Genomic DNA, 13,241 nt, shown 5'->3' on the forward strand with positions numbered 1-13,241 from the left:
GGTTAAATCTCCTTGCTTTCTCAGCTCATGTGTTCTCCTGTTTTCATCTGGGCTTTTTTACTAGGGGGGTTAGCCAGTGGGTGCAGCCATAGAGAAGGTACAGATAGAAACTGTCAGATAATTCTATAAAAGAATTACAGATCATGTCATGTTAGTCATGGTTATGAATTCCTTATGCAGGTTGAACTTGGTTGAAGCTTTTGTGACGGATCCAGAGCTGCGCCAGCGCCTCCAAGAAGATCTGTTACGTCGCTTTCCAGACCTCAACCGGCTGGCAAAGAAATTTCAGAGACAAGCAGCAAACTTACAAGACTGTTACCGAATGTACCAGGCTATCAATCAACTGCCTAATGTTGTACAAGCACTAGAAAAACATGAAGGTAATGCTGCCTCCATCTCTTCTCAGTGTTTTGTAGTATAGTGATGATGCAAAGAAATAGAGCCTAGATTTCCAAAGATTACTTTTTTCCTGTGTGCTTTTGTTGCAGGAATAAAGCTTAAACATATTTGAAATTTAAATGAGCTGAAGTTCCAAAATGCCAATCAGATGCTTAAAAATACTCATAGCCAAATCTTTGCAGGAGAATATGTTCCAATTAGTTTGTAGCTGGGATGCTTGAACTGTTGGGTGATGGTATGGGAATCTTTCATGTGGATTTGTCTCTAGGAATTCCTGACCAGCCATGTGTGTACTGTGATCTTACAAACAAGATACCATTCGTACAATAGCGTTATCATCCACTTTGGGTTGTAATTAAACAGAATCCCCCCAGTTTAAATATTAGTGGTATAACTTAGATGGATTGGTTTTTCTAATCATAATGCTCCTGTATTTGATATAAGTAACATGGCAAAGTTTCTCCCAGTCCTCATTAGTAAGAAGCACAATGCTCTGATAAGCAAGTCTAAAAAATACAAAAGCTGGTGTTTTTTTTTTCCTTTTCTGTGTGTTACCAAGAAAATGCAGAATAAAATTATCATAACAAGGGCGTGATTCAATTTAGCAATAGCAGTTCTAACCTATGAGAAAGCTCATTTTTGTAGAAGCCCATTGATTTGTTAGAAATTCCCTTTGTGTAAAGCAAGCACCAGAGCCTTAAAGACGATTGTTGTTTGAAATGGTGTGGTTACAAAAATTTGAGTAGAAAATAAAGCTACCCAGTGTCTCATACTTTCCTGTACTACAGCTGTATCTGTATTAGTGCTTCAAGTAATGAAACTTCTACATTATTAATCTTGAATCAGTTTTTGGTTACTAGCTGCGTTGTTTCCAAGTGCAGTTAAGATCTGAACCTCTGAAGGAACTGATAGATGTAACTCCTTTGCTTGTTTTTATCTTTAAAGAGCTGTGCCACTCTTTAGCTGCCTCAGTCATGTCCATTTGGCTTTTCCAGAAAGACTCTGCTTCTTTCAGCCTTGACATGGAGCTCTTGGATTGTCATCCTATACTGGGGTCTTAGTTCAGAATGCTGGCTTCCTGTCTTTTACTTTTTATATTTGTTGCCATTTGGTTCAACAGAGTTCCTCTGTCATACCATTGGGGTGGGAAAACAATGCCATTTTTAGAGTTTTGAGGAGCAAGCTGTGTAAGGCAAACTGCTAAGCTCACCATATGGAAAAGTTAATAGACTGCAAAAGGTTCTTCCTGTTCTACACATGAATCAGTTGGACTTAGTAGGGCAATCATCAGCAGCATATTAAAGATAGTTTAAAATAGTTGGTGTGTTATTTTTCTTTTTCTTTGTACTTGTACCACCTGTTCAAAATACATGAATGGTCTGGTAATTTTCAGTGTACATGAATGATTCAGACTGGATCTGGTGATTTTTTTGTTTCTGACTGTACAGAATGTTTTAGCTCATCAAGGGATGGAAAGTCAGATTTTTGACAATTCTGAGTATGTGCCAGTTTCAGAACTCCCTTGCCTATGAATGGTTATGGGGATATAGAGCAACTATGGAAATACAGAACAACCACAAAGTCATCAGCTGTGACTGCCTTTCCCTCAGTATGAAGGAAGTTTTATTGAAATCCTTGTTTTTATGGATAGTGAAACCTGAGAAGGGGGGATGATGAGTGATTTCTAGTTTGGCTATAAGAAGTCTGCATAAGATGGGAAAGGATTCTGAGTCATTAAATCATTTTGCTCCAGCTGGCAAAAGGGAGCAGTTGTTCATTACTCAGATTGCTGGGGCATGAAATTTGGGTCCTTACAAGATTTGTCTTCAAGAAGCTGCTGAAGCATCTTCCTTGCCATCTCAAACAGACACTCTTTTAAGTCTGTAGATATGCAGAATACAGGAATTGTGTGCTGGGTTTCAGGTGTATTTTTACCATACTGTATACAGTGACCTGAATATCCCTTACTGCTTGTTTCAGTCCTGTTTTTTCCTAGACTGTTGCACTGGTGTGTTACAGCTGTGTTGTGATCAAACTTGCCTGTTTCCCATCCTTTGTCATATCCAGCTGATTGTTCCCTTACTCACAGTGGAAACACATTTATCTATCCATGTGTCATCTTACTCAGTGTTATGTTTTACTTCATTTCTATTAGCCCAGTTTTCAAGGTGTTGATCTATTTCTGATTTATCTTATTCCAATCATCCAGTACTGGTATCTTCCATATTGTATATTTTAGTGACATTTATAAGTCACCTTCTTTTATGCATTAATATGAATTCACATATCTTAAGATAAATGCTTCTGTGAGCCCTGGAGGAACTGATACCTTTCAGCTTGTTCATCTTGTGCAAGTGGATGATGTCTTCTTTATCTGCACTTTGGTTATGGTATAAATCATAGATCTTGCACCTGGGCACCCCCTGTGACACCATGCTGAATGTTTTATAACAGCCCAGATTAGGTCTGCAGAGTCTCCTTTGTCTCAGGCATTCAGTATTTCAGACTGAAATATTGCACTATATGGATATTATCTGCCTGTAGTAAACCTTTATTATATTTTATCCCAATTTCCATTGTTCTTTTCCTTTTATTGCACTTTCAGTTGCACTATCAAAATGACTGGTGCACTTAGTCATCTGGATTTTCTGTTTTGCCTGGATAGAGTAGTGTCATTTTGCTGCCAAACTAGCTGTGTCTTTCAAGTCTGAAGATTAGTGCTTTATTTTAATTGCCAGGCAACATTTTTAAACTGTATTAATAGTCAAGTCTTTAACATGTGTAATAAACACTTGTCTGTGCTTCAGAAAGTAAATTATGGTTTAAATTAAAAACTGCACCTGGGTGTAGATGGGCTTTGTGATCAATATGCATCTCTGCCTTTGATGGTGCATAGCTCTATTAGTCTTTCAGTGGTTCATTTCCATCCTAATATTGAGTAGGTCCAAAAGAGGATTTTTTTTTTTTTTTACTATGCATCTTTTCTATGAGTTTATGAATACAGGTGCAAGTCATGTTGGAGTTTAATTTAGAATTTTTCAGTGGTGTTTCTTGCTCATATTCTTGTAATGCCAGGTGTTTTAAGAAAAACATATGCATATAACTTCTGTAAATCCTCATTATATGCTGACTCCACTGTTTTACTTTCTTCAAGTGCTGTATACTGGTTTAAAGTAGGATTAAAAGTGGAAATAAATTTGCAGTGTATCAATTTGACCTGACATTTGTATTTTATTTACTTAATAAGTCAATGGATTCTAACTTTTGATTGTTACATCTTCCTGTGCTGTCTGAGATGTACCCTTAAAGCTTAAATAATGAAATGGCATCATGATACTTCCCTACTTACTCCTTTCAAAAAAAGAAATTAAAATTGCTACTTTAAGTCCAAGCACAATCATTTTTCATTGACTCAAGAATACTGAAGATCATTTAATTGGCTCTTCCTTCTTCATTGACTGCTTTTATTTTATAGGTTGGTTTAGATGTGTCTTCTTACAGGAGGGAACCAAGATATTAAGAGACCAAGCAAGAAATTTGGGATTGAAAACAAACTTTATTTCATATCTCGTGGTTTTGAAGATTTTTAGTAGGCAAAAAACTCAATTTTTACAAGTTCAGTAATCTTTCAACAATATGTAATTTTTTTCTCTACTAATATATATTGGATATTATTTAGAGCTTCCACTTTAAGCATTTGTGGGATTGGGGAAACAAAAAGGCATGGGAGAAAAAGGAATCAACCCAAACTTTTTCTTTCTACTTCAACTCCAATGTTGAGAGAGGAGAGATACACTTGGATAATCGTGTCCTCACTGTGTGACTTCTACAAATTTCTGTGGAATTTTTCTATAAATTTCTATGTCACTTTTTCTTAGGAAAGGCTAGGACTTTTTCTTAGTCTGGTAAGCAACTGAGAGGTTCTGGAATAGCCAGAACTTAATTCTGCATTTCTCTGTTAATATGCAAAGCCTTGCCTGTAAACATTAGAGGCAAGCAACATAATTCTGTACATAATTCAGTGAGTATAAGCTCATAGTGTTGGATTAATTTTGAGGCATTTTTTGTAAATCATATAGTCCATAATGCTTATCTTTCTGTGATTTAATCATAACTTGAAGTGGCTGCAAAGATGTAAACATGCATTTACTGACAGAACATTTCCACAGCTGGCTGCTGGATATAGGTGCTTATTTGTAGCTTATATGTACCTGGAGAAAATACTGCTTTCACGAATTTGGCAATATCTCTGTTAACTGTGAACTGCTCTTGGTGTTCAGTGCTTTTGGTGTTCCATGGACTTCCAGCCAGTACGTGTTCTATGCAGTTTGACTTGGTGCTGCAGAGTATCTCTGTTAATTTTGATGCCTTCCTATCTAGTGGAAAGAAGTGACTGTAAAGATCTTTTTTGTAGAAAATAAAAGCAGATAACATACACTTAAGTTGCTATGTCCATATTGTAATTACCAAATATTCCCAGCATTAGGTAATATTTTATTAAGAAGAATTAAAATCTCTCAGTGTGGATAAGACCTACATTTTTTGCAGAAGGCATGTCAACTTTTTATGTGCCAGAATGGTAAAATTCAGACAGCAGGTTTGCTTTTATACTGTTGTTTGTAGTTTTACTCATAGTAGAAAGGACTTAATACCCCCAGTTATGAACAAAGATGACAGAATAGGTACAAGCTTAATCAGAATGTAGATGGATAATGCCAATTTTAGAAAAAGGTACATGTTTTTCAGTGAAATAGTCATAGCCCATCTTTGTAAAAATAAACCAGCTAAGCAGTTGTGTTATCTTGGATAAGAGAATTCTGGTTAATTTGTGGGAGTTTGTGAATGATAATTTTTCTTCTTTGTTCATAACAGGAGCTCACCAGATGTTGTTGTTGGCTGTATTTATAACACCTCTTACTGATATCTGCTCTGACTTCTCAAAGTTTTTGGAGATGATAGAAACAACATTGGACATGGAAAAGGTATGAATTGATGTGTGGGTGGGATTTACTCAGCAATTAAAGTTTCTTACTGAGCTTTGCAATCCTCTCTATACTCACTAAATTTAATTGATTATCTATATTAAGTAGCTAGTGATAATTTGGCTGTGAAATATATAAAGACTGTTGCTAGTATATCAGGGTACTCAACAGAGCATTCACCTACTATCTCAAATTATCTAGCAGTGAAAAAATACTTTGGATGCTTTGGGTGCTTTGATGCTGTGGACCTGAAACTATTTTTTAAAGATCTCCTCAGTATTAAAAGTGGAGAAGTAATTCTGTCATTTCTCTACTTCTTTGCATTTTTAAAGTGATATGTCTCAAATCTAGCATGTAGCCAAGGTATGTTTATTACTTGGGGAGTCTTTTAGGATTCTATTTTCTTTTTTTTTTATTAACCAGGAATTAGGATTATCCTAAGTGAAGGTCACAGCTAACTGTAGAAATAAGAGAACTACCTAAACATGTGCCAGATGTGGTAGTAAGGACAGTTTGTTGAACTTGTGAAAACTGCAGTGGCTTTAAAATTTTGAGCATGCATACTTTTCTCCAAAGGCAGGAGCACTGTGTTTTCTTTCTTTGTATTGTGTTGTGCATCCATCAACTGCATTTTACTGTTTATGGAAGGACTTGTTTGACTGACATGTTGCTGTAATTTGTGATGTATGGTAATGAAGAAATTTATAGCTTTATACCAGTTACAGACCATCTGTTGATGCAGTTTGTGTGCCCTGGGACTGTTTTCTTTAAAGCTAACAGCTGTTTAAGCTTTCACCCTTCATAGTCCAGCTCTTCAAATTTCTTTTCAGGTTCTACTTTAGAAATGTTTTGTTCTCTTTCTAAACAAGTCAGTTATTTTTAGTCAAGTCCCATAGAATCTGGCATGTTTGATTTGGTTTTCCCCTCCCTTCAAGGTAGTGGAAAATGTTGATAGATAAGCCAACATTGATTTTACCAGAAGAATAAACCTTGTCCCTATGAATATTAGAATTTGAACTTTGACTTGAAATTCCTCTTGGATTTTGAGGGAGTTCAAATAAAATACGCAGTTTTATTCTGAGTGCAATTGAAGGATAGGTTGTCATAGCAACTGAATTCTGTCAATAATCCATTCTAAGATAAAAAGAAACATCTAAGTTCAAAAAGCGTGGGATATGGTTATTCATTTACCTAGCTGTAATAAAAGTTGAGAAACTGTCACTTCCATTCCTATTTATCACAGAATCATAAGGGGCCTTTGAAAAACCATCTACTCTAACCTCCTCCTCAAGTCAGGGCAACTTCAAAGTTTGGTGGTGCCTTTGGTACATAGCCACCTGGCAGTGGAAGCACAGGGAAGAGGGAGAAAAAGGATGAAATACAACATGCTTCATCCTTGCCTCTGAAAACATTAAGCTTAGAAAGAGCTGTATCTGCTTTTCAACTCAAGAGCTGGGTTGAAATTGGTAGGATTTTAGTGATACTGTGTAGGTTCCTTCCTAAATCTCTGGAGTCTCTTTTGGGGCAGAAATTACTGCTTCAAAAAACTTCAGTTTGCAAAGGCTTCTTGTTTTGAAACACCTCATGCTTTTACATTCTGTCTTGATTAGCTGCCTAAGTCTAGGATAGCAAACAGATTACATGCAATTTCATTCCCTCTCACTTTCTCTTTTTGCCCTTCCTGCTGCTCAGTTATTTGTTTGCAAATAAATGTACAGACAACTCCATTTCAGCAGAAAGGAGTCTGTTAAATTGTTATATTTTGCTTATATGGAGTATATTATGTAAGAAAAGAAGTATTTGAGATGTATTTGTTTTGCAGTTGAATTAGACACCACTGTCAAAAACTACATTGCATCACAACATTATATATGTTAAAAATTGAGTGAACTATTAAGTAAATTCATTTCACTGTGAATGATCAGGGAGAGGATTTTTATTTTATTGCCTATGTTCATATAAATTTTTTCTTGTTATTTTTCTCTAGGTGGAGAATCATGAATTTCTTGTCAAGGCTTCTTTTGATCCTAATTTAACAGAATTAAGAGAGAAGATGAACGAACTGGAAGAAAAAATGCAGTCCTTACTAAAGACTGCAGCCAAAGAACTAGGTAGGGTTTGGAACTGCCTTTGATTTGTGTCTTGATTTTTGGTTTGTAACTTGGTCTTTATTATTTTTTTTAATCAGCATTCCAAAATATTTCAAAAATTATCACATATGATGCAGAATCCATTTTGTAGAACTGTAACTCATACTCTTGGCTAAGTCTAGTTCTGTTTTACATTCTTTGAGGACCTGCACTGAGACTTTTTTTTCCCCTTCTGTGCATGATCCTGAGTGTCCATTCAGTTTCCTCTTGATGTTCCATGCAAAATGTAATTTGTAAGCAAATGAGACATTTAAAGAGTTGATTATTCTATGCAGAAAATTCCTTGTTCAGCTGATGAATCAGGCATAGAAAAAGCCACCAACTTGTAATGCAGATATGGCAAGGAAAATTGGCAACACTATACTTATTTTGGGTTACACCTTTAAGAGCTTGCATTTTTTTTTTGTCTCTATGTTTTTTTAGTATAAAGATGATACCTTGGGTAAGAAGAAGGAAAACCAAGATTGTGTAGGGATGGAATGAGAAATCTTGTGACAGAACTATGTGTTTGTTAGTAGAAGGATCACAAGAGTACAGGTGCTGAGCTAGCAGCAGCAATGCAGATTGTCCTTGCATTTTTCACCTTCCTGGAGAATTCATAGCAATACAGTAACTGTGAGCCTGATTAGAATATGCAATTTGAGAGCATCTTAAAGTAAGAGCAGAGAATGAATCCATATGTTTGTGTTTGGTCTGTGTATTTCTCATACCTGTACAGAATGAAAGAAGTCTACTCAGTTAGCAAATCTACCCAATTAAATCATGGGAGCTGAGGGTTAGTGAGCAGGAATAGCACAGGCTGCAGCATTTGTGATAATACAGGTGGTTATTTTTCTTCTTTTCATCTGAAAGGTCTGGAAGCTGGCAAAAGTATCAAACTGGAGACAAATTCACAGTTTGGACATCACTTTAGGGTAACTTGTAAAGAGGAAAAAGCTCTCCGTAACAATTCAAAATATGGAATCATTGATACACAGAAGAATGGTGTGAAATTTACTAACAGGTATGAGATGATATTGGTAATTTTTAAGCCTATTTTGAAAGTAATAGAACTGTGCCTTTATAATTATGCTGATAAACTGGATTCCCTACAAATTTTCACCTTTTTAATTGGTTCACAGATTGAAATATTGAGCAGGTCTGTCATAGAGCTTGTTAAAAGCTGCATTCCCCATTTATGTTGCCAACTGTTACTATTTTTGGTCCTGTGACTTGGGCTAATTTCTCTGTTTTAGCTGCAGCAAGTATCATAATTGCTTTTACAGTGAGTGTTTATACAGACACAAGCTGCAGTAAGGAAAGAGCTATTTATGTTTATCACCAAATGTGACATGCAGAATTTTGTTGGTGATTACCTTTTTTTCTCCCCTTTGTTCCAAATCCTCTCTAATTTCTGTTATTAATTCCTGTATATTGGGCTTCAATTCTATGGCTCTTTTGATTGAGCTGTTAAAAAATTTAGGTCATCAGGCTAATTGCATTGAGGCTGTTTCAGTGAGTCCTTGTCTGGACAACAGTTCTGACACAGATCAGCTGAAAAGTCTATATTTTTTTTGTTGAATTTTAGCTCTTTTAGAGCATTTTAGCAGGAGCAAGGGCTGCTTCAGTCATCAGATGTTTATCTGTTCTTCAGTGTTCTTACACAGAGCAAATTAAGTAGAAAGTTGCAGTGCAGAGTTGGGTAATAACTTAGCTTGAAGGCTGCTTCTTATTCCTCACTCAAAGCAGATGCACCTTGGAAATTAGGTCCTTTCTCAAGCTTAGATGGGTTAGCCCAAGGCTTTGCCCAAGTGCCCATCCTCTAAGTATCCTTCACAGCCTTGTGGGGTATGAATTCCAGTGCTGAATTACAATTGATGAAAACTTGTCTAATCAGATCTAATGAGAATTTTCCTAGCAGAAACTTGGGATCTTAGGATCTCATTCTTTTGCTCTGCATCTCCAAGGAGAGTCTGTTGCCTCTTCCCTTCAGGCTGACCTCAGATTCTCTCAGCCTTGTCCTTGTGTGCCATATACTCCAGCTCTGTACCTTTGTGGTGACCATCTGCTCCAGGTTCAGTGTTGGGAAGACAAAACCCAAAACCAGAGATGTCATCTCAGGAATGCTGAATAGATGGGAAGAATGACTTCCTTCAGCATGTTGTGGGTCCACTCTAGCCAGTGCAGCCAGCATGAGCTTGGCCTTCTCTGCCTCAGGCTGCTGGCTTGTGTTCAGCTTCTTGTCCACTGGGTGTGATGGTGTAGTGACTGGTTTCTGTTAATCACTCACTTGCATAGTTATAAATCCTTATCTTTGAAAAGGAGGGCAAACATATTGGTTCACACCAGCCAATATGTTGGTGTATTTCACACCAATTTACTTAAATGAACAAAGTGTAAACTTTAATTGCAGTTTGTTTTAAAATTTACTGAGAATATTTTTTAAAAACATCCCTGAAATGTAAAACAGTTTTTTTTCCTGGTTCTAAATATGTTGTGAATCTAAATGTATGATGAAGTTAGGCTTTTCTGTAACTGAGAAGATGTACTTAAACCTGTACTGTGTCATCTGTTACTTTCCCTTAGTGAAGCAGCCCATGCATCACTAATAAAAAAGACTTCTCTGTGCTTAGTTAAGTTATAGTTGCTTCTGTAGGTGGTACTAGAAGCACAAGACTGACTTCTGCCTATAGTGTGGGCACACTACTTGGGTGTGTTTCTTATTCAGTCTTGCAGACTCTTGTTCAGGAGGCAAGCTTGAGAAGAATAAAAACTTGTTTCAACTCTTGTGTTTATTTCAGCTTACCTTAGTTTGAAGACCAGAACCTGTTCATAGTGACAGTAATTAACTTAGGATTTTAATAAATGAAAAAAGTTTGTGCCTTCAGATCTGATAAGCCTGTTGTAAGACTCTGGGCTAATTACACAGTTGCTTAGCAGCAAAATGTAGCAAAATAGCCAGAAATTCAATTTTAAGAACTAGTCCTTATCACATAGCAGCTCTATAACAAACACAAATGTTTTTGAGAGTCATGTGTGGATGCTAGAATTTCTGGTTTGGCCCTTATGGGTGATCTTAAACTTGGAATTAATCATGAGGCTGTCTTGGTGTGGATGAATTGCTGGTCAGTTGCTTTGTGGTCTTTGTGCTGAACCTTGCTGTTAAAACAGGTGGGAACACTTGGTGTTTTCAAGACTCAGATGGGGATGCCAAAAGTTTGGCATTGTAGGTGAAGGCAGAACATCACAGCTTCTAAATACTCTTGTTTTGTTCACAGCAAACTGAGCACCATCAATGATGAATATATAAAGAACAGGGAAGAGTATGAAGAGGCTCAGGATGCAATTGTTAAGGAAATCATTAACATTGCTTCAGGTGAATATGCCACTGTTGATGTGTGTCACAGTCTGGAGTGCTGGAAGGGCTTGCTGTTTCTTTGAGGGTCTTTTACAGAGACAAACTGTAATATTGTCCAAAGAATTAGTGTGAAAAGTGAGGTGTGGCTTTTAGACAGCTGTTGAAAGTTTGAAATATTAATTGTCTTCTGTCACCAGACACTTTCCTGGCATTGCTGCAGATGTGCAGTGGTGTGGTGTGTGGAAATGCTAATCTCATAACTGGAACAAAAAAAAAGGCCATAAAGGCCACATCTATCCTCCACCTACCTCCCTGACTTTGGGTATCTTCACCCAAACTGCAGAAGAGGTCAAGGAGAACGGAGAGCTGAAGGAGTGGGACCTGAGGTCTAAGAACATTGATATGCAATATAAGATCAAGCAGTCATTACTTATATGGCAATAACAATTCTTGTTTTCCTAAGTTATTTCCATATATTTTGCTCAAAGACTGCTTGCTTACAGGGAGTTCTCTACTATCTTCACCAAAAGCAGAAGAGACACTGGGGAATTCGGACTGTAGACTCCAGTCCTTCATCCCATTCACTGAAGAAAACCAAACACCAAAACTTAGAAAGTTGGTCCTGGGCATGCTGGGCCATCTAGCCTAGTGTCACAGGCACTCCCATCATTCACACAAACATAGGTGGTTGCTGTGTCTGAGCTGTCTGTGCTGTGTCCTTGTTGTCTTTGCTTGCATGAGCATCAGAATGCAGTGTGTTATTCAGGAATGAAACAGTGGATTTCCAGATGAGGGAAAATAATCAAAATGGCCTCACCTCCTCCTTTTCTTAGTCTGAGGAAGTCTTGGTATTCAAGGCATGAAAACTTCAGGATTACATCCTAGACCCTCCCAGGAGGTGACTTTCATCTTGAAGAATATTGTTGCTGCAGATGAATTATCTTGATGGACTCAGTATAGGCTTCAATGTACCTTCTCAGCAAGAGCAAAAGAGCAGCTAATGGCACAGAATTTGTATCTCCGTGTAAACCAGGTTATGCAGAGCCCATCCAGACCATGAATGACGTGGTGGCTCAGCTGGATGCCATTGTCAGCTTTGCCCACGTGTCAAACGGAGCGCCGGTGCCTTACGTGCGGCCTGTCGTTCTGGAGAAGGGACAAGGCAGGATTGTCCTGAGAGGTGCCAGGCATCCCTGCATCGAGGTGCAGGATGAGGTGGCCTTCATCCCCAATGATGTTACATTTGAGAAGGGCAAGCAGATGTTCCACATTATTACTGGTAAATGTTTCCGTTCTCTTTCTTGTTCGTTATTTACTTTGTAAATGTCTCGAGTATTTCCAATAATGATGTCTTTTTAAAAAGGAAAAAACAAGCCAACAGCAAGCAAAATAAATCAGCAATCTAATAAAATTCTGTCAAAACAATTTCTCTCATCAAGGGTGAGTAGCTACTGAGTTATTAATCTTTCTGCATGGGGAATAAGATTTATTTCTGGAAAAGAAGGGAGAGTATTTGTAAGCTATTATTTATTGCTATTATTGATTTTAATTTTTTTAAAAAGTGTCCACAATGTTCATGTGAAATGTTACCTTTGACTGTGAATATTCTACATGTTTCTGTGCATAAGGCATATTTCTCATCTTCCAAGCTAATAGTAATGGAATTTACTTGTAGTGCACTGTTTGGAGAAGGTGATCACTAATTTACAAAAAGTCATTTGTGAAGAAAAGAGGCTGCTAGAACAGTAGGAAATAAGAAATTAGTCCTTCCTTAAAGTAAGGCCTTAGTGAATGTAACTCCACAAGCCAGGCAACCTCAGGAGCTGGAAAGCCTGACCCTGCTAAAGTGATTTGGAAAATTCCACTAGGCATCAACTCTACTGTAGCCACATTTTTGTAGGCAAGATTTTAAGCAGCCTCTTTGTTAGTGTTTTTTTTGTGGAGTATTGAAGTTGATTTTTAAATGCAGAACATGTTTCAATGACAGTACCATTTTTTTACCCTTTTCTCTGGTGTAATTAAGATAATTTTACTACACACGAAAACATTTTTAGTGTTTATAGATTTAATTGAATCTTAATTTCCATCCAGATGTCCTTAACATACGTTCTGAGTAGCAAAGATCTGAAATTAGAGAATGATTAATGAGCACTTCTAACATAATCAAAAAGAAAAACTGAAAATCTGAATAAATGCATGCTAACACGCTTCTTTTTCTGGTTAGCAAAAGCGTAAAATTGGTTTTAATGATCAGTTTTCTGGATAATACTTTTTATTTCATTTGTACTTCAGTTACAATTAACTACTTAATATCTGGGTTTGCTGATTCTGAGTCACCCATTAGCTTGTACCCAGTCTGTACCTAAGCTGTTT

At 37.0% G+C, this 13,241-nt stretch overlaps 1 protein-coding gene across 1 annotated transcript in view; it reads left to right on the forward strand.

The window, feature by feature from the left end:
• MSH2 (mutS homolog 2) overlaps positions 1–13,241 on the forward strand; it is a 44,307-nt gene that overhangs the window by 23,100 nt on the left and 7,966 nt on the right. Inside the window, exons 7-12 of the mRNA XM_056487877.1 lie at positions 181–380; positions 5,272–5,381; positions 7,369–7,492; positions 8,384–8,534; positions 10,789–10,886; positions 11,902–12,147. Coding sequence (XP_056343852.1) covers positions 181–380; positions 5,272–5,381; positions 7,369–7,492; positions 8,384–8,534; positions 10,789–10,886; positions 11,902–12,147 — 929 coding nt within the window. The remainder of the gene's footprint in view (positions 1–180; positions 381–5,271; positions 5,382–7,368; positions 7,493–8,383; positions 8,535–10,788; positions 10,887–11,901; positions 12,148–13,241) is intronic.

This window comes from Oenanthe melanoleuca, chromosome 3, assembly GCF_029582105.1.
Source record: "Oenanthe melanoleuca isolate GR-GAL-2019-014 chromosome 3, OMel1.0, whole genome shotgun sequence".
Lineage (NCBI taxonomy): Eukaryota > Metazoa > Chordata > Aves > Passeriformes > Muscicapidae > Oenanthe > Oenanthe melanoleuca.